Genomic DNA, 21,680 nt, shown 5'->3' on the forward strand with positions numbered 1-21,680 from the left:
CCGGCTCTGCATCGCTTGAACTGGGGGATCTCAACCAGATTCTGACCAGCTGAACGTAGAGCCCGTGTAGGCACATACATCTTCAGCAATGGTCCGAGCATTTTAGGGGTCGACTTTTTTAAGATTTTAAATGATATGCATAAGACCTTAAACTGTATCCGCTGGGCTACAGGAAGCCAGAGGAGTTTCCGAATAGTTCTAGAGGTAGAACTGAAACGAGGCAGACCTATTAAGGCAGACCTATTAAGGCTCTAGCAGCCGCATTTTGAATGCATTGCAGACGGGCAATTTCCACTTTATTAGCACCCAGGAGCAGAGAGGAGGCATAGTCCAATCTGGACAACACCGTAGATTGAACAATTAGTTGTCTGGTGGCAGGGTCAAAAAATTTCAAGGCTGCTTTCAAACTGCGTAGTATGCCGCAACAAGTAGCGGCAACCTTTTTTGTTTGGGTGCTGAAGCTTAGTGTTGAATCTAACCAGACTCCCAAGTTCTTTACTTCTGACTTGGGTATAGGAGCTTTCCCTAGTGTAGAAGGCCACCAATGGTCTCCCCATAAATCCGTATTTCTACCCACCAATAGCACCTCTGTCTTGGTGGCATTAAGCTGTAAGCAGTTAGCTGTCATCCACTCTGCTACAGCAGCCAGGCCTGCATTACACTTGAGATGGTCCATAGCAATACCTTCCGATAGGGCGACCACTAGCTGCATGTCGTCAGCGTACGACACGATGTTAAGGTCCCACGCTTTGGTGACAGCATCCAGCGGCTGAACGTACAGGTTTGAGCCCTGAGGAACATCCTGCTCAATAGAGTACACCCTATAAAGGAAACGAGGAGTGGAAACACGAAATTATCTGTTGGTCAGGAAGAGCCATATCCGTGATCCCTGCCTCTTCAAGCCGGTGGAGCAGGATCTGGTGGGAGACAGTGTCGAATGCAGCACTGAGATCCAATAGGATCAGTGCTGCCGTTTGGCCCTGATCAAGAGAGGCCCGAAGATGCTCCGTCATAGCCAAGAGCGCTGTCTCTGTGCTATGACCGGCACGAAACCCGTGCTGATTTTCATCCAGAGTGTCATTGGTGATTAAAACGTTGGTAAGAATGGAATTTACATCAGCCTCAGCAATCTTAGTAGCCCAAGGAAGCAACGATATAGGTCTAAAGTTTTCGGTCTTCCGGGGGTCTAAGGTGGACTTTTTTTTAATATGGGAGAGACCCATGCCTGTTTCCACTTAACAGGCACAGTTGCGGTCGAAAAGGAGGCGTTAATAAGTCTATGTAATGGGGCAAGACAGTACAGAGAAGAGTCTCTGAATTGGGCAGTCTTAAGGGGGTCCGCCGGGGAACCCGATTTAATAAGCTTAGTTAGCTGACCGAACCTTTATTCAGAGATTTCGGGGATAGCCGATAACCTAGAGACAGAACTAAGTCTCGTGTCTAAGCTACCGCAGGGCAGAGTCACAGGAGTGAAGGCTTGATAGATGCCCCGGATCTTCTCCACAAAGAAGGAGGCTATCTCTTCGCACTGAGCCGCTGAAGTAACAATATTGTTAGCGGATTTCTTTGTGTTGAGTTCCTTAAGAATTTTAAAAATCACCTCAGCCGGATTAGGGCAAATTTTTATTTCGGTGGCATAGTGCTCCCCCCGAGTCCTGCAGATGGCTTTATGATATATCTTAAGTTGTTTTAAATAGCAGGCCTTTTTCTCAGTGGAATAGTCTTTTCTCCAGTCGCGTTCATACCTCTTACAGATCTTCTTAAGGCCCGCCAAAGTATTATTATACCAAGGATTGGCGTCCTGCATGCGTCCTATGCCCCATGTTACTGGAATAAGTCTATCCAGTGCCTGGGTTAACCAAGTACAGAACGAGTCGTAGCCTGATTCAACATCAGAAAAAGGGCCCAACGGATCAGATTCCAAGAGGGCGTGGAAGTCCGCTAAGCGGAGTTTACGCCAGGGTCTTTTGCGTGCGGTACGGTTTTACACATGTTAGGGGTAGAGATACAAAAAGTCAGTTCAACCAGAAACCCTTTGTTTTGTTCATATACTGCAGTCGCCTCTGTAGGACATGCCCTCAGCTCTGATTCCAGCATCATGGAATGCAGGTATGCGCACATTTATCATGAATAGAGAATTTTAGCACTCTAGTTGGAGCGGAGAGAGCAACAGGAAGCAAACCAGGCAAAGGACAGTAATGTGATGCAAAGGAGGTAAAGTCCATCTGTGGATGGGACTTGAGACTTTTAATTGAAGTGAATAGGTGATTGATGTTTGTCGTTTGTGTTTTATGATACCCGTGCTAGCATAATTTATTTCCATGGGTCAGTGGAGTGTGTTTCCTTCTTTTATGTTGATATGAGCCCCGTCCCAGAGAGCTTGTTCTTCCACACTTAATGCCTGATGGCTTGGATGCCTTTACTGTGTCTCTGTGACGTAAAATCTTTGATGAATTATGCTATGCCTGTAATATTATATTTTTTTGTTTTTTTGTAATGTGCTTTAACTGTTTTTTATTGTATTCTCTTGACGTGTAAGGCTTTAAAAGTGTATTGAGTGTAAAGGAATACTTATACTCAAAATATTTTAATCTTTACCTCCATGGACGTACATTTTGATTTTGTCTACTTTCATACAGATATATATTGCTTTGAGCCATACAAAACGTATCACTGTCTGCTAAGCATGTCTCCCATCCATTTATCCTCATCCCACCTAAAGACTGCATCTCTATGTTTGTATTTGTCATTTCTGTGCAATACGTTGCCGCAAGTACATTTAAATGATTATCTTTTGTCCCGCAGGCGTTTGTAATTTCAGTCACATCAGACTTCATCCCACGTCTTGTGTATCAGTACATGTATAGTCAAAATGGGACCATGCATGGCTTCACCAATCATACGCTCTCATATTTCAATGTCAGTGACCTCAAAGAAGGAACACAGCCCTACAATTCCGAATATATACAGGGTGTGACATTCTGCAGGTAATGTCATTTTATAAATGTCCTGCAATCGTCCTTGTAGTTTTAGAATAGTGTTAACTATTGAAATTAAAGCACATTTGTGTGTGTGTGTGTGTTACATTTACCTGGTTTGTCAATATAGAGGATCATAAGTCTTATATGTATAAATGCTGGTCTCAACCAAAATTTGCATCACGATCTGTCAGTCCATCTCTATTTAGACGGTCTACAACAGAACCTGACTACATTAAGGACTTCACCAGTCAGTGTTTTTCATTATCATCAAAAATGTTGATTTCGGATACAGAGATCCATAAAACACAGGACAGCAGGTAAAAAGGAAAAACAGATAAAACGATAAATAAATACCAACAATCTCTGACAGGCTACAGTACCACAATAAATAAAATGCAAAGTAAACAAAACAATTGGGAAACCCTAAGAGGGTTGACGCGTGTGTTTACAGAAAGGAAACGTCATTTTAAGGCATCATTGCTTTAACACTTTGACACTGTGTATACGGATAATCCAAGCAGCATGCAAACTTTTTGTCATCCCAACAACAATTACCTCTCTATTGTGTAAGAATGTAAGTGTGTAGTGAATGATCATAATGACAATAACCCAAAAGTTTATATTCTGGAATAACCCATAGTTTTTGTGGTCTATTGTAGGCTGGGCAGAAAAAGGCAAAATTATGTGACGTTTCTTCCGCAAAATTACACGATGGACACTTGTTAGAGCTACAGTACTGCACACCCCATCTTATACAAAAAAACGATTTAATGACAGATCCCCATACTTCCATTTAATAAAAAAGTTGCAAAGAGATGGGACCTGCATGGATATCAATGAATAATCCATAAACAGGAGTAGGCTTAATGTCTAAAAAATAGTCTGAATTTCCGATTTGACATATTTCAATTCCCTCATCCACAAATGTTCCTTTTGTCGTTCTTTAACCAGGGAGCGAGGTACTTGTTTTGCTATAACAGGGGTATCCCAGAGTGACTGCAGGCCTTTCTCATACAACATGGCCTTGATATTAGCAAACCAGGCAATCCTCTCACAGCCGGGGTGTTTTAAGAGAGCCTTGATTGCATTTCTATAGCTTTTTACCTAATCTATAGACCAAAGTCTATGTCAGTACATAATGGGACGAGACATGATAAGTTGATTTATAGGGACAATCTCTAAGTCTAGGAGTTTGAGGTTCCGTGACGGTTCCGTGACGACTTGAACCCGTGTTTTCAAGTTCGTCGGAAATACATAATATTGGTATCAGTGAACCGCAAATGATCCATTTAGTATATCCTAGTGTTTTCGCTACGCTACGAGCAAGAGCACTCCTTCCATTGACATATTTCTGATATACCCACGGCATCCATCTTAGATCATGGCCGCCATTTTGTGTTTCCTTGCCCTCACATATGCAATAGCCTCTGATCACTTTATTCACTCCACTTTGATTAAGGACACGTAGCCTTAGCCGGAGATTCACCCTTTTATGACACGTGCACCTTAAACCAGATCACGCTGTAGCTGCATGACTCGACAAAGGCTGCCTCCTCTGCCCGAGGCCAGTCCTGCCAAACTGGTCTTCGTGTCCATTGTACCTGATCATGATTAGGCGGCCGAAGCCGGTAGCCTTGCCCATTTACAACCCACAAACATCCCTTATCCCACTTTTCTATCTTCCACACCTGGCTCTGTTTCTTTCTTTCTGAATCTTTATTAGGGGGAGGTAACGAACTTTACGATGAGGCGGTCCGGGTCCTGAATGCAATATTGACAGGGAATTGTGACAAACTAGTGGGAACCCCTCTCTTCGCAATGTTTGGCCTCAGATATTATCGACGGTTCCTGTGTAACACCAAATATTTATTGTTTTAGACACAAAGGTTTTGGGAATGTATTACATGTAAAGAATTCGCCCCCAGCTTAAAATTTCGTATATAAGGAGCAACCCACTTTGTACAAATCGAACAGGCTCCTAGTCTCTGCCCGTGTGTAGATTCTGTGACTTCTGTGTCCCTGCAGTAATAAACCTTTGGTCTTTGACGCCACCATCGAGAAGCCCGTGTTTCTGTTCATTTGTGCACCAAGGCAGGTGGAACTCCGGGGTCTTTGGGTGTTGTACCCTGACACCTCTGGACGGAACCAAAAAGTCCAGAACTCCAATTGGCGCCCAACGTAGGGCGACGTCATTCGGTACCGGTCCAAAAGCCTGAAGAGTTCGAGAAGCTTCGTGTGAAGATTCCTGAGGGAGGCGCCCCACTTCATCGATCCCGGCATATCGCAAAAGTGGCCCGAAGTTCTCTTCCACGAGGGTTTCCCGTTCAGGACGGCTGCAGTGGGCCGTTGCCTTGACCGTCGCCCTGTCTTGGACCCGAAGTGGTGCAGTCCTTAGTACGGCGAAACGTGACGGGTTTCTCCTTGGTGACGTCTTCAGTGACTCAGTTAAGTATTTAGTGATAGCTAGCTGGTTACTTTGTGAGGATTGTTAAAAATCCTTGATCGGTTCTTGGTTTGGTTTGGTTTTGTCAGATTATCACTGGTTGTTCTAGTTACGATAATCTATTTGGTTTAGTTTTGGGTATCGATACATCAGTTCGTTTTGGTAGGCCTAAGTTCTTGGTTCAAGTGCACATATTTGTTCCGTGTTTGTTTGTTTTGTGTTCCGGACTGAAAATGGTAAGTCGGAAAATGTTGTCTTGTTTTAGTTGCAACAGTGACTCACGATTGGAGGACTCTTGTTTGGTTCCTCCGATTGGGACTCCCCTATATGATTTATATTGCAAATATGGCGTGGGTCCTATATCTTATAATGAGATATGGGTCCGTTATTGTAAGAAGGATGGTGTCCTTAGTTGGCCACTGCATGGTAGTTTTGAACCAGAGATTCTCGACAACTTAGAAGCGAAATTGTTCAAGAAGAAAGCCCGGCCGGCAATGTTTGATTCTTTCCGTTATTGGCGGAAAGAATCCAAACAGAGAGAAATGAAAAGGTTAAAGAAAGAGCAGAAAGAACAAGAAGAGTTAACTCTAGAGCAAGCGACTAAACAGTTGCAGGCTAACGAGTGTGAGAAGGCCATAGATGTAGCCATTAGAGAGCATAACTTAGCGATTGACAAGTGCTATCCTGCCTTGCCATCGAAAATGGCTAAGATACTGGAGGACTCCGAAAACGATCCTCTGCTATCTTATCTGTTACGGTCACCTCCACCGTATGCACAAGGTGCTACGGCCCCGCCTGTCCCGAATGCTCAGTTGCCGGTTGCTGGACAACCTGGTGCTCCTGCTCCTGTTCCTCAGAATCAAGTTCCTGTACCTCATGTGATGAATGTGAATGTTCCTACAGCTCCTCCTCTTCCTACACTGCCAGCCCCTGTACCTACTGCTCCAGAAACTATTTTCCTCGATACTCCTACTGTTTCATCATCTATTCCTACCTCTACTGCATTCTCTATGTCTGCGAGTGTGCTAACTCCACTTTCTGTTCGTCGAAGAATCACTGATTCTGTTACTAATATGCTGTCTCCTTTATATAAAACTTTGATTAAGACTCCTACTACTGACTCTGTTCAGAGACGGAGTCAGCTTCCAAGTACTGAGGAACGGGGAGTTTTAGATTCCACGGCTCTCAGATGGATTTCGAAGGGTAGAAGATATAGTACGAGAAATGTGTTAGACACATTTATGCAGTGGGGGGAACCAACACAACGATACGTCTTTGATGAGATGTGCTCGTTGTTACGTGAAGAGATAGACGAAGAAGATGTCGAATCAGATTTGGAAGATTTAATTAGGGTTCAAAAGGAGTTTGCTGCTGGAATGATAGTGGGTGAGAATATAAAGGAAGCGATGGAACTCATTTTAAGTTTTAGGAATGATCCATCTCTTCGTTCACCGAGAGATTTAGAAAAAGGTAAAGTGAAGCTAAGTCGCCAATATCCTATGAGGGAGGTTCCTCCAATTTGGCGCGAAGCTGTGCAAGCTGATCATAATGCTGGTATTGTAGCTGCTCCGGCACAGTTCCAACGAGTGTGGATACACATTCCATGGAAGCGAGCAGAAGTGTTAGCGGTGAAACAGGCCTTGCCAGATCCACGTAAGAATCCAGCCGGATATTACAAGGAATTAACACAGACAGTTGAGGCTTGTATAATGAACTTAGCCGACATTGATATGTTGTTTGGTAATGTAGTTCCGCAACCAGTGTGGGCTAAAATTCGTAGAGAGGATCATCAGGCTGCTTTGGGTGGTGATTGGGCAGCTATCACTGCAGCAGATGGTCAACAAATAGGTGGTGCAAAACCCGAACCTTTGATTGCTAATCTGCCAGGTAGAATAATTGATCTAATGAAGACTCTGATGCCCGCATTACGTGTTAATTGGGACAAGTTGTCAGCATGTAGGCAAAAGAAAGACGAAAGTGTCTCGGACTTCTTCACGAGGTTCGAAGAGACTTTTGTAGATCATAGTGGTCAGGATATGAGCACAGAAGGAGGGCAAAGACTGTTTGTAGATAAATTTGTGCATAATTTGTTACCTGAATTATGCAATAAATTGAAAGACTCAGAAAGTGCGTGGGCTGTATCTACGACAGCGCAAATACTTGCGACTGCACAGTACTACGAAAATAGAGATAAAGAGGAAAAGGAGAAATCAGAAAAGAAAACGAAAGATCTAAAAACTAAAGTTCTTTTGCAGCAGGCGTATCCGCCTCGCGCGAATCAGACTAATACGCAGCAAAACTCATACCAAAGGACAGATTATAGTACATCAAGGCCTCAATATCAATGGAATCAGTGCGCGTACTGCAAGAAAGAGGGTCACTATAAAAATGAATGTCCGATCTTAGCACAAAATAATGCAGCAGCAGCTCAGAGAGGTCGTGGTGGTTTTGTGCAGAATTCTAGAGGACGAGGACGAGGTGCTATGCCTCCACAAACGAATGATCGTCCCTCCAATCACTTTGATCAGCGAAATGGACAATCTGCTCAGCAAAATAGATCTCAACAATATCTTGTTGAAGATTATTGTGAAGTAGATGAGGGTTTTCAGCAAAATGGGTACTAGGACGGCCATGGACAGAGAGAGGGAGTAGTATCAGTTCCAGTGGATCAGAGTGGGCCTTATGTCGCAGTAGCAACATCAGGTGTAGTCGAACCGTTTCTGTTGGATACTGGTGCCGCAAAAAGTTCTATCATTCATGCGAAACTCCCTGGCGCACCTTTGTCTGGCTCAACAAATGTTTCCGTAGGTTTTTCAGGCGCCCCTGTGTACAACCCGATATCTGGTCCTTTGTCTATTTCTGTTGGACCGTGCCAATTGAAAGCACCCCTGATTTTGACAACAGGTTGTAATGAAAACCTGCTTGGTTTAGATTTGTTAAAAAGACTATATGCGACATTGTACTGTTCTCCGGAAGGAGTACAGCTAACGTTGGGAAAAAATATCACCTCTCCGATGTATTTGTCAATGGACGCACTCCCGCCGGAGCTACGTTCACTCCCTGATTCTCTTTGGGCGACTGGTCCCAACGATGTAGGTCTCTTAGAAATTCCACCGTATGTAGTAACCTTGAAAACGAATATAAAATTTCCAAGAATTCCTCAATACAAAATCTCGAGTGAAGGTGAGCGTGCACTTTTATTGATTGTGCAAGACTTGATTAAGAAGGGTGTGGTTGAGGAAACTAGAGGAAATGTCTGTAACAGTCCTGTATTACCGATTCTGAAACGAACTGATCCTACAAAACCTCCAGTTTATAGGTTTGTCATAGACCTTAGAGAAGTTAATAAGATTGTAATCCCGCAGTTTCCTGTAGTGCCAGACATTACTGCCTTGTTAACATTGATTCCTGCCACAGCTACATGGTTCTCAGTTATTGACCTAAAGAATGCCTTTTTCAGCATTCCGATAGCCGAAGAAAGTAGGGATATTTTCGGCTTCTGTTTAGGAGGTCGCAGTTTCAGATTTAAACGCGCTCCACAAGGCTATTGTGAAAGTCCATCAATTTACAGTCAAGCATTAAAAAGTCAGTTAGATTCTTTTGTCCTTCCTCCAGGTTCTGCCCTTGTACAGTACGTAGACGATCTTTTAGTGGCTGCCGATGACAAGGAAACTTGCAAAGCAGCTACAATTTCCCTATTGCATCATTTGTCTAATTTGAATCACAAAGTGTCTCCTTCCAAGATGCAATACTGCTGCCAAGAAGTGACCTACCTAGGTCATCTCTTGTCAAAGGAGGGAAGGAAGTTGACCCCAGAAAGAATAAAAGCCATTACGCAGATGAGTGTTCCACGCACACAGAGAGAAGTACGTGCCTTCCTAGGTATTACCTCTTATTGTAGGCAATGGATTCCAAATTTTTCTCTTTTAGCGAAACCATTGGTAGCTTTGACTGGGAAAAATGTTCCGAGTCCGGTGCCATGGTCTGATGAATGTCAAGAGAGTTTTACTGAATTACGAAAAGCATTGTGTTCAGCTCCTGTATTGGGTACACCTGATTACAGCAAGCCATTCACGCTCTACGTTCACGAAAGAGAAGGTTGTGCGTTGAGTGTTCTGACGCAGAAGTTTGGTGATAAACAACGCCCTTGTGCGTATTTTTCATCAACATTAGATCCGGTAGCTAGAGCGTTGCCTAGTTGTTTGAGAGCTACAGCGGCAGCTGCAGTTTCCATTCGACAATCTGCTGGTTTGGTGATGAACAATATGCTAGTGGTCATGGTTCCTCATGCAGTGGATACACTCATGAACCGAACGAAGACACAACACCTTACTAGTGCGAGATTATCTGGTTACGAGCTGACATTACTAGCGAGTCATATTCAGATCAAAAGATGCAATGTATTGAATCCAGCAACATTGTTGCCGACTGATCAAGAGTCGAGTGATTCTGAGCCACATGACTGCTATTTTAAAACGGAGGAAGAGACAAAAGGACGTATCGATTTGAAAGATACTCCCCTATCAGATCCGGATGGTACGCTGTATGTGGACGGGTCATGTTTTAAATTGGAGAATGGTGATGTGACTGCTGCCTACGCAGTAACGACTTTGAAGACGATTGTGGAGACTGCAAGAGTAAGTCAGAATTCTGCCCAAGCTGCAGAATTAATAGCTCTAACGAGAGCGTGTGTTTTAGCTGAGGGAAAGAGAGTGAATGTGTTTACAGATAGTCAGTACGCATTTGGCGTGGCCCATAGTTTTGGCCGATTGTGGAGAGAAAGAGGTTTCATTACGTCCCATGGGACTAAGATCCAACATGGTCAGCTAGTTAACGACTTGTTGGAATCTCTAACCTTACCGACTGAAGTTGCGATTGTGAAGTGCAGTGCTCATAAAGCAATCACGGATGATGTTGGTCGTGGGAATGCTTTTGCTGATGAAATTGCTAAACAGACAGCTAGAGACACGATGAGTAGAATGTATGTTGCTACGTCTGCAAGATGGATTGCTGAGTCTGGAATGTGTGAGGACACTATGGAAAGTGTGAAAGAGATTCAGAAAGAAGCGACTGAGGAAGAGAAACGTGTATGGAGAGAAAGTACGGGCAAGTTGGACTCGAATGGATGTTGGATTGATTTGACAGAACAGCAGTGTTGGATGTTGCCTGATGCGTATGTGCTTGCAGTAGTGACGATGGCGCATGGAATGGCGCACATAAGTTCTAAAGGGATATGTAAGATGTTGGCTCCGGTCTGGAAGAATGAGGGAATCAGTAAGTGTGCAGAGAGAGTGGTGAAAAATTGTATGGTGTACTTGATGCATAATCCTGGCAAGGGAACTCCAACTCCAGCTGGTCATTTCGCTCCTCCTTCCTGCCCCTTTGAAGTGATTCAGTTAGACTTCATTCACATGGAACGCTGCAACAATTTAAAGTACGTCCTGGTGGTAGTTTGTGCTTTTTCCAGGTGGATAGAAGCATACCCACTAAAGGACAACACTGCTCTACCTACTGCCAAAGTTCTTCTCAAGGAATTTTTCCCTAGGTATGGAATGCCACGGATTGTATGGTCAGATAACGGAAGTGAGTTTATAGGGAAAGTTATGCAGAGTGTGTGTGCCGGCCTAGGATTGAAACAGAAATTTCATAGTGCAAACCATCCCCAGTCTGCTGGTTTAGTCGAGGGTTATAATGGCACCCTCAAGCTTAAGATAGCCAAAATACAAGCATCCACAGGTTTAGCTTGGCCAGACGCACTTCCTTTGGCCTTGTTATCAACGAGAGCAACAGTGCATTCTAGAATAGGGCTTTCTCCATACGAGATTGTGTTTGGCCGCCCGGCAAATATCTGGGGTGTGCCGAGGCCTAAACAGTTTTGCTCCATTGAATATCCTATGTTGATAGACTACCTTTACGACTTGACTGCTAAATTGAGTCTTATTCATCAACAGGTCTTCGATGCTTTGCCAAAACCTCCGGAGAGTCCAGGGCATCAACTGAAACCCGGCGACCACGTGGTGGTCAGAAACTTCGCGAGGACAAAGAATCTTCAGCCTCGCTACATCGGCCCCTTCCAGGTCCTGCTGGCAACGAGGACAGCCGTACGTGTCGCTGGCCGCAAACACTGGATCCACGCTTCTCACGTAAAGCGTGTTCCGTTGCCACTGCCTTACGACGACTGGGTGAAGAAGGGAATTGGTGCCTCCGAATCTGAAATCACCCCGAAATTTATCCCTTTCAGCGATGCCGATTTGATTACTGACACTTCAAAACCTGACTCTCCTCCTGAAAAAACTCCTTTGAACACTGAACATTTGTCTCCAGCATCAGAAGAAACTTTGTTATCTGCGAACTTAAACTCTGCAACAGCTGCTAGTGATACACTATTTTCCGATCAGACAGTACCAGCGAAGCAGAGATACAACCTTAGAAGCCATAAAAAGGACAAATAAAGCAGGCAACTGCATATTGTGATTTTGATATACATATATTGAACCTTTTGCCTTCAGCCAGGAAGTTTGCTATTGTTTATTGTTTTTAAATTGCCTTGCCGTCTGGGTAGCCGTAGGGTCGTGGCTGTGTGCCTAGTTTGAATTTGCAGGGGTCTGACACAAGGTCGATCTTTCTGTTAGTTCTGGGAACTCCCAGGGCTGATAGAGGCATTTTCATCTACGTACACATCATCAGTGGTCGCGAGCGGATTGTAGAAGATGGAGCTTCCTGCGCTGCAACGAGAAAATGTGATTTACGTTCGCAGAAACAGACTTAATAGAATTCTTCACAGCAAATGTTTTCTGATGCAATGTGCCATTACATTTTTGATTGTTTTAGCAACATTGGTGGGTGGAATCGTCTTTAGCATAAATTTGATTTTTGTGCCAGTTACTACAGTACCTCCCCTTGATCCTGCTATTTCTACTGTTTCTTCTATACACTCTTTTCACTCGTTTCCAGAACATGAGCAAGCCCGACGCTCAGAATTTACCAACAACACTTTTGTACAGCTCTTGCACCAACACCAACTGATAGTTAACACTACAGACTGCTGGGTGTGTGGCTTGATACCTCACACTATGGATAAAGGTATTCCATATCTGGTTTTGCCTTACAGCTATAATGGATCATTTCAGGCCTTCCAAACCATCTTTGCTTATGCCCTTGAAACCTATCCTCCACGTCCACCACGTTCCACTAAATATAACTCTGCTAACAAAGCCTTAGTCCAGGGAATTATTGACATGGTCAAGAACGTCAATAATACTCCATCATACCCTAGAGACGAATTGCGAGTGTATTTAAGTTGGAATACTTCAGAGTATCGCCTTAGTTTAGGAGAAAGCAAGCGTAAAAGCTCAACTCCAATCTGGGTCGTACCTCACCGAGGTCAGGTCTGTTTGCAAGGTAATGGGAGAAATCCAAGAGCTCAGCTAGGGAGGAGTGAGTGCGTAGAGACTTATGTGTTTCCGGCTAACTTTTCCCCTGCCTTTCTCACTGCTAGGGGTACCTATTTCATTTGTCGAGACAGAGCTTATACATGGTTGCCTGCCGACTTCTCAGGATCATGTTATATTGCTCGATTATTGCCTCCGACATACACTGCTTCACCTGATTACCACCGAACCAGAGTAGCAAGAGGTGTCTTCAGCAAGGAAGATACCGCTGGTCAGGAAGCCGGAGACTTCTTCAAAGGCTTCCTTCCGTTCTGGGGACCTATGGCCAATAGTAGAAACATACGTCAGCTAACACGGGTAGTTGAATCTACTATTACCGAAACTGCTGGTGCCCTTAGCAATCTGACAGCTGAGCTTCAGGCGGATAGGCTCATGACGTTGCAGAACCGTATGGTTCTAGACGTTATACTTGCAGATCGAGGTGGGGTATGCAGAATGATCCAATCGAGCTGCTGTGTCTTTATTCCTAATAATGCTCCAACAGTCTATGAGGCGATCTCTAAGTTGCACAAAATTTCAGACTCCATACATGTAGACAAAGGAAACTGGTCCTTCATGGAGTGGTTTTGGACTCTGATCTCAGCGTGGGGATGGAAGGTTCTAATGGTCATTGGTGTCATCCTAGTATTCCTATTCTCATGTTGTCTGATTATCCAGTGTGGTCCTGCTCTGTGTAGTCTTTGTGCTGCGACTTGTCTCAGAAAACCACCTGCGTTTGGTGAAAAGACACGAGAAAGGATGATGATACAACAGCATGTCACTGACCTGATGAGTATAGAACTAGATTCTGACATAGACTGAGTAATTGCCTATGTAAGGGCAAAAGGAGGGTCTGAGGTTCCGTGACGGTTCCGTGACGACTTGAACCCGTGTTTTCAAGTTCGTCGGAAATACATAATATTGGTATCAGTGAACCGCAAATGATCCATTTAGTATATCCTAGTGTTTTCGCTACGCTACGAGCAAGAGCACTCCTTCCATTGACATATTTCTGATATACCCACGGCATCCATCTTAGATCATGGCCGCCATTTTGTGTTTCCTTGCCCTCACATATGCAATAGCCTCTGATCACTTTATTCACTCCACTTTGATTAAGGACACGTAGCCTTAGCCGGAGATTCACCCTTTTATGACACGTGCACCTTAAACCAGATCACGCTGTAGCTGCATGACTCGACAAAGGCTGCCTCCTCTGCCCGAGGCCAGTCCTGCCAAACTGGTCTTCGTGTCCATTGTACCTGATCATGATTAGGCGGCCGAAGCCGGTAGCCTTGCCCATTTACAACCCACAAACATCCCTTATCCCACTTTTCTATCTTCCACACCTGGCTCTGTTTCTTTCTTTCTGAATCTTTATTAGGGGGAGGTAACGAACTTTACGATGAGGCGGTCCGGGTCCTGAATGCAATATTGACAGGGAATTGTGACAAACTAGTGGGAACCCCTCTCTTCGCAATGTTTGGCCTCAGATATTATCGACGGTTCCTGTGTAACACCAAATATTTATTGTTTTAGACACAAAGGTTTTGGGAATGTATTACATGTAAAGAATTCGCCCCCAGCTTAAAATTTCGTATATAAGGAGCAACCCACTTTGTACAAATCGAACAGGCTCCTAGTCTCTGCCCGTGTGTAGATTCTGTGACTTCTGTGTCCCTGCAGTAATAAACCTTTGGTCTTTGACGCCACCATCGAGAAGCCCGTGTTTCTGTTCATTTGTGCACCAAGGCAGGTGGAACTCCGGGGTCTTTGGGTGTTGTACCCTGACACCTCTGGACGGAACCAAAAAGTCCAGAACTCCAAGTTGAGGGAGGCGCAGGGCACTCTGTCGCCAGCTAAGGATTATTCTCACAAACCTATTTTTTAATTTTGCCAAGATTGCCACTCTTAGTACACCCCACAATTCTACACCGTACATGGTTACGCTCTGTGCTTTAATATTGTATATCTCCACCACTGGCCCAGGGAGCACTAATGGGCCATTTGCGCAATTTGGCTACAGCACCAGCTTCTTGTTGGAGTTTTAGTGAACATTTCCTAATCTGATTTTGGACCAGCTCATTTTGTGATTCAGACAAACCCCAAAATACCCAAACTCCAGCACTTTTTCTAGAACCACCCTGCACCATAATATTTGCACTAACAGATTTGTAAGGGTTAAAAGCCATGATTTTTGTTTTATTAATATTTAGCTCAAGGCTGCACTGGCTGCAAAAAATTAAAAAATGATCGAGTAGTACCAGCTGACCATTTGGAGTTTTAGAGAATAAAACGTATCATCTGTGAAAAGCAGTGTCGGGATTTCTTAAAGGGCTTTGTTTGGGTGCGTCATTTCCGGGAAAATCAAGTGTATGTACTAAGTCAATAATATGAAGGGTAAACAGTGCCAGGGCCAGCAAACAGCACTGCCAGACACAGGTTTCAATGTTGAAAGTGTATGTGAGCTTGCCGGTGTTGCCATACCTGACTCCAGCAGTATTGTGCGCATGTAATCTAATGAGAACGGACAAACTATTAGTGGGGACACGCCGCTTTTCCGGAAATTCCCACAGCTTAACCACAGGGATGTAGTCAAAGGCTGTCCTCAGGTTGACAAAGACCCCATACAAGCAGCGCTTGTCTAGCATTACCATTTTCCAGAATAGGGCCCAGAAACTGAGGATTTGATCCACCGTGCTGACCCTATTCCTGAACCCCATCTGCAGCTCTGAAAAAAATGGAAATTTCCTTGGCCCAATCAAGCAGTTGGTCTAGAAGTAAATGTCAGAAACATTCTGGGATATGTCGATAAGGCTGATGAGCCTGTAGTTAACCGGATCTTCTTTGGACCTTTTTTGTGAATTGCGACAATCTCTGCAGCCTGCCAAGAGCCAACAGTGATCAGGCCACCTGCTAGAAGAGAATGGAACAGCAGCGGGAAATATGCGACCCAGATCAGAGGTTCTGATCTGAGGTGGTCCAGAGTGATGGAATCGGGCCAGGCACTTTATGTGCCCGGAGTTTTTTATATGCCACCATTATATCTTTATGCTGGAAGGATTGAGGGGGGACCTTCAACTATGGGGAAACATAAAACATTATCCAATTGTATATTCTTTAAATTAGGCTTGGCTGCATAGATTTTTAGGAAATGATCCACCCAGGTCAGTGGTTGTAAATTATAATCAGCACTAGTACTGGCATTCCGCTTGCCCTGAGCCACAATTCCCCAGAAATATTAGACATACCCAGCCCTGGCAGCCACTACGAAATCCACCCACATCTCGTGCCCCCAGTCTGGTTTAGTCTGGCGAAGTGCCTCTTTATACTCCTTCCTAGCACTAAAAATATCTTGTAGGATTCCAGCTTTTAAATTCTTGAGTTCTCACAGCTGGAGTTAAACCAAGCACAGCGAGTTGGAACCCTAAAGACCTTACGAGTTTCTTTGCTAATTGACACTTTGAGGGATCTAAAAAGATTTTCATAAGAAGTAATGATACAATCAGGATCTAGAATTAACCACCCCTCAGTAGTCAGTGCATCCAAGGTGTCAGCCACCTGGTCATAAATCGGGGCAACATATTTGGGTCCTTACAAACAGCCTCCTACTTTAAGGCCCACTTGTTATTCAAGATTGACAGGGCAGCCCCAGGATTCAAGATACCACCCTGTTGGACAGTGGGCACTGACTCGCGAAAAAACAGATGAAGAGCCTTATGATCACTGTTGTGATTCTCAAAAACCACCATGTTCATAAAAGAAGGCCACATCAGTAAAGACAAGAATATCTATTTGATATGACTCTTTTGTGATGCACACTTAAATGTGTAGGCACCACTATGATCGATCGGGACCTGTCATTGCAGGCCCTGAGGCCAAAATGGAGCATTAAGCTCATCAGTTATTCAGCAGTGGGAGAACATCTCGTAGTGGGTTCCAAGTCTTACTGAGGAGCATCTCAGACTACATCTTCTTTCATAAGTTTGAGGGGCCCAGGACCGTGAAGTTCAAAAGCAATATTGAAGACACTGGTGCCAATTACCCTGATATTATTTGAGAGTGAGTCTAAGGCTTTTTCTAAGGCATGCAAAGTATTGGGTATTCTATTTGCCCACCTGGGCATAACAAGGAGACCCATCCCCAACAAGAGACAGCCCCATTATGTCTTGTGAATTTATATCAAGGATTATAATGTGTAGAGCTAAAACATTTTTAATCCACATGATCAGGCCTCTAGCAGGCCAACCCCTGCCACCTGAGGATGCTGGAGAAAAGTAGGTGTTAAACTTGACCAATGTGCAGTCTGCCCACACCATGTTTCCGGGAACATACACATATCAAATGTGTCAATAAAAATCTCCCAGTCCAGATCTTCCAGCTTGGATTTGAGTCCAGCAGTGTTCCATGAAAGTATGTTCCAGAATATTTCTCGTAGCTGTGGATTGGATTACAGTAAGAGCTGGTCCTGACGGGTTGATAAAACTGTGACGGCAGAGGTTGGCCTCTTGAGAAAAGATAGATATGATGAAATTGCTGCCTAAGCAACTAGATCGCCCTGATGAATGGCCATGTCACAATTGTCCAGATATACCTGACTTCTGAGATTTAGTGGGGGTGGGCACTGGGAGGTGACATGCAATGTCCTTGGAGCAAGCCTGGCTGGATAAAATGATTGGGACTGTGTCAATGGGACCCCTATAAAGATTTGTGGTCACAATAGGGGTTGAATTCACCAAATGCCTAATTCTGGGGCTGGTGATCTTGGGCGCTCAAAGATAAGGAAATTCCAAAAGGATTTTTTCCAAAAACGTTAGCAGTTGTAGTACTGCAGTGGCCATGCCTGATATCAGGCCCCAACGAGTCCATTGTCAGAAAAGAGAGGGGCCTAAGAGGAAGGCTTTAAAGTGCCTGATGAAGCTCCCATCTGTTTTAACCACCTAGGGAGAATCTCTACAATTGGGGGAGCCTCAAAATTCACCAGAACACAATCTCCCTGAAAGGATGGATACCCAGATATGATGATCGTCTAACTGAGAGAATCACTTGGGTCAAGCCATGGGGCCACCTCACATTTGTTTGTAACCAAATTGCTGTTCTATTCATCAATGTCACACAGCTTTTACTTATATTAGGAGGCAGTTCAGGGACATCACAGAGAACGATTAGATATGGCGTGCACGCAGGAGGGAGTTGACAGTTGCACACAGAGGGACGGCCATGATGGGTAGTTGGGGTAGGTTACTACTTTTGCCAGGGTGTTGGACCATGTAGTTGACTCTACCTTGTCCCCCCAAGTCCTTCATTTCACTCTGGCTACCAGTAGGCTCCAATGTGGGAGTGGAGTGGATTTCGGCAGGCCACTTAAGGGGCAGATATTCACGAAACAGGATACATAGAGGGGAAAGTCAACAACCAGAGAGCAACAGTACTTTACACTCAGAGGAGACATTAGACAGGTAGCCCAGCCCAGTCTCCTCCGGGCTCCAATGGGCTTGGACAATGCGCCCTTGGCCTGGGCATGTCCCGTAGGACTCAATAAGTGGTAAGAAACTCTGGGGAATAGGTCTCAGGTGCGGCTGTGCTGCAGGGCTCCTCCCAGCACCATGTTCTCTTGGACCAGATAGTCCCCTTCCAGGCGTGATATATGCTCCCCACGCTACAGGACTCTATAGGTGCCTAAAAGCCCTGGGGCACCGATCTCAGGTGCTGCAATGCTGAAGAGCTCCTCCCAGCCCTGTGTTCTCTTGGGACAGGTAGTCCCCTTCCAGCCGTGCTATTTGTTCTCCACGTCGCGGGACTCAAGGCATGCTTAAAAGGGCTGGGGCACAGGTCTCAGGTGCGGCAACACTGCAAGGCTCCTCCGAGCCTTGTGTTTTCTTGGGACAGGTAGTCCCATTCCAGCCATGATGTTTTCTCCCTCGTGTTTTTATAGAGAGAGCATGAATTGTGAAAATAGAATAGTTCTTTGTCCTCTTTAAGTCTTCCAAGCTCAGTACCGGATGTATTCATGGAAACAAAAAAGGCAACGTAATGCTCATTTGTTAATACATATATTTGAGTCCTGGGAGAGCAGGTGGCATTTCTAGAAACCTGTGCCTTAAATCAAATATGCTTAGTGTGTCTGAGTATGAAGACAACTCATTGTCTGTCTACAAATTGGTACACCACTTTGTAACAAAGCAACAAATATCGATAATTAATGCAGCAACTAATATTTCTTATGAATGCAATCAGTGCTTAATTTGTGAAGGTATTTGCAGGTGATGGGCACCGGGGCTCATTCTTGGGGACCTTACATTCATTTTTATATCGTCAGACTTTCACCCGGAGCAAGAGAGGGGATAACGAAAGAGGGTAGAAATCAAGAAAAAAGTGATAAAGGGAAATGGCTAAGATGAAAAAGAACAAATAACACAAACAATTAAAGGAGGGTCCTAGGGAATATTTAAGGACCTAGCATGAACATAATCCCCATATTCAACATGTACTACACAAGAATGTCCATGGGTCTAAATCAATCACCAAATCTACCTCACTGATAAATCAACTCAAAACCTAAACAATATGAGAGATCTCACTGGGAGTGTATACACCCATCAGTCACCAACTGGTGCCACCCTTATTCATCATATGAGTCTCCTCTTGACATTTCCATAGTGAACCGTTGATGAAAAAGAGCCTTCAAGAATGAGGTATAAAGTGGAAAAAGAAGGCATGAATTGGAATTAAACCTGGGTATTCAGTAACCCCTGCGTTGGGCTAAGAAAAATGGTGGGTTACTGCACTTTTTCTTTTTTAATTAAAAAGAGCCTATTAATTACTGTAACCTACCTATCTTACTATCTGGTTTAAGAGAATTACTTTATATTTATCTCAAACAAGCAAAACACAGTAGTTAAAGGGAACAATGCCTTATATCAAAGCCCATGGATCAGATATGCCATTCTGGCAATGGATGGAATAGCAAATGGGATTTTGTTGTGAAATGTAGAACTTGAAATGAAAACAGTGATATGATTTTAAGGGGATTTTATGAACTTTTTCTGTAGGGTGTAATAAGACAAGTAAGGTCTTGACTTCGACGCGTTTGGTCATCTCTGAATGTTCTGTAAACTCTACTGACACACTAGGGATAATCTTTTATAGGAAGAATGCTATACCTCCATATTGCAACCCTCGTTATCAGAAAGGAGACTAGCTCGCTCTCATCCTAATTAGTTCCCCATCGCTTACCTTGCTTGTATATGTGCTTAGATATAGAAGACAAAAATACCCTGAGGCAAGACATTGGTATTGGTATTAGGCAAGCAACCAAGATTATGCCAATCAATTGTTTACAGAGTTGATGGGCGTGGGAGTCTACCGAAGTGACGATGCACTTTGTAAATGCGAGTCTTATGTTTCTTTTTTTGTAGATGTCATTTTTTTTCCAATTTCTCGTCAATACCTACCATTGCCTTCATTTTTAGGCCAGCGAGGATCGAGCAAAAGAAGAATGTAAATAACAAAAATACCCCATTTCACACCAGCTTCCCTCCGATAAATGCTACTTTTCCAGTCTATAAATTTGCGTCTGTACATATAGGTTTTTATGGTTGCATAATTGATGGTAATTTATCATGGATTGGGTTGTGATAGTTCCCCTGGGATGTGGTATAATTACTTTAGGGCAAAGTGGGCAGGTACGTGTCCTGTATTTATGAGACAGGATAATGATGACAGGTGCCTTTCTCCCACGAATCCAGTCCTTGTTCCAGTGACAATATAATCTTTCCATAGCTAGCTTGTCTCACAATCTAGCAAACCGTCTTGTGTTGTGGGTAATGTTTCTCTTCCCCACTGTGCCAGAATCTCCTGGGGAGCCACGATCAGGGTGACAACAAGACATCTATATCTTGCTGTTTTATGAGATCTCCCGCCCTGGAATTAAAGACCCAGAAGAACCATTCCAAGGTCTTTTAGAAGCTACATTTGAAAAGCCTGTCCTACCTCTTTGAGAACCTCCTCCAACAATCGTTTCAACTTTGGGCAGTGCCACTGTACCTTTGTAAAAGTGCCCATTGTTCCACGTCCCCTCCAACAAAGACTAGACCTTGATTTGTCCCACGCTCCTATTTTGTCTGAGGTCCTGTACCAATGTGTCAAAACTTTATACTGGATTTCCCTCATCTTAGCACTTTGGGCTGAAAATTGTATTGTCTGTTTATTCTTTTTATTTAACAACTTGTCCAAGTTCCCCCTCCTATCGTTTGTCTTGTCGCCTGAGGCTAGGTCTGTGTAGAAATCAATGAAGTCTGGTAGACAGCTCTTGTTGTTGTAGTTTATTCTTCAAGTTACATCTTAGTAAGTTCCAATGTTAGCCTTAATATAAGCCCCACCAGGAGCAGCCTCCTGGCTGCTCAGCCCATCTTCTCCAACGGCTCCACCTTCAAGTACAAACATCCATAACATTCCAAATGACATCATATAGCTAGAGAATCAGGCAGAGAACCAGGGCCAGGGAGATGCATTACATAAGAAGCAGATTACTACAGTCTGCCAGTTATCTTTTCTTATCATATGTCCCACCTTTTAGCCATTTTTCAAATTTGTTATAAGGCATACAGCCTACTGTGATCGATGAATAAGGCACTTGGTCTTCATAAAGGAGAATCTTTCTGTTTGCAGGCTTTTAAGATGTTTATTCACATCCTCAAACTCATAAAGAGTGAGTTTACTATGACGCATCTCTTTTACCTCCACTTTTGGAATACCTTTATCCACTTTATCCATTTCCAGGGTACAGTCTGAATTAAACTAGCTAGGTTGTGAAACAAGGTGAGC

At 43.9% G+C, this 21,680-nt stretch overlaps 1 protein-coding gene across 1 annotated transcript in view; it reads left to right on the plus strand.

Moving 5' to 3' along the window:
* The window catches only part of ANO2 (anoctamin 2), a 1,660,301-nt gene that overhangs the window by 1,599,122 nt on the left and 39,499 nt on the right, over positions 1–21,680 (plus strand). The window contains exon 23 of the mRNA XM_086939055.1: positions 2,806–2,987. Within this exon, the coding sequence (XP_086795181.1) occupies positions 2,806–2,987 (182 nt within the window). The remainder of the gene's footprint in view (positions 1–2,805; positions 2,988–21,680) is intronic.

The sequence above is a fragment of the Lissotriton vulgaris genome, chromosome 1_1 (genome assembly GCF_964263255.1).
Source record: "Lissotriton vulgaris chromosome 1_1, aLisVul1.2, whole genome shotgun sequence".
NCBI lineage: Eukaryota > Metazoa > Chordata > Amphibia > Caudata > Salamandridae > Lissotriton > Lissotriton vulgaris.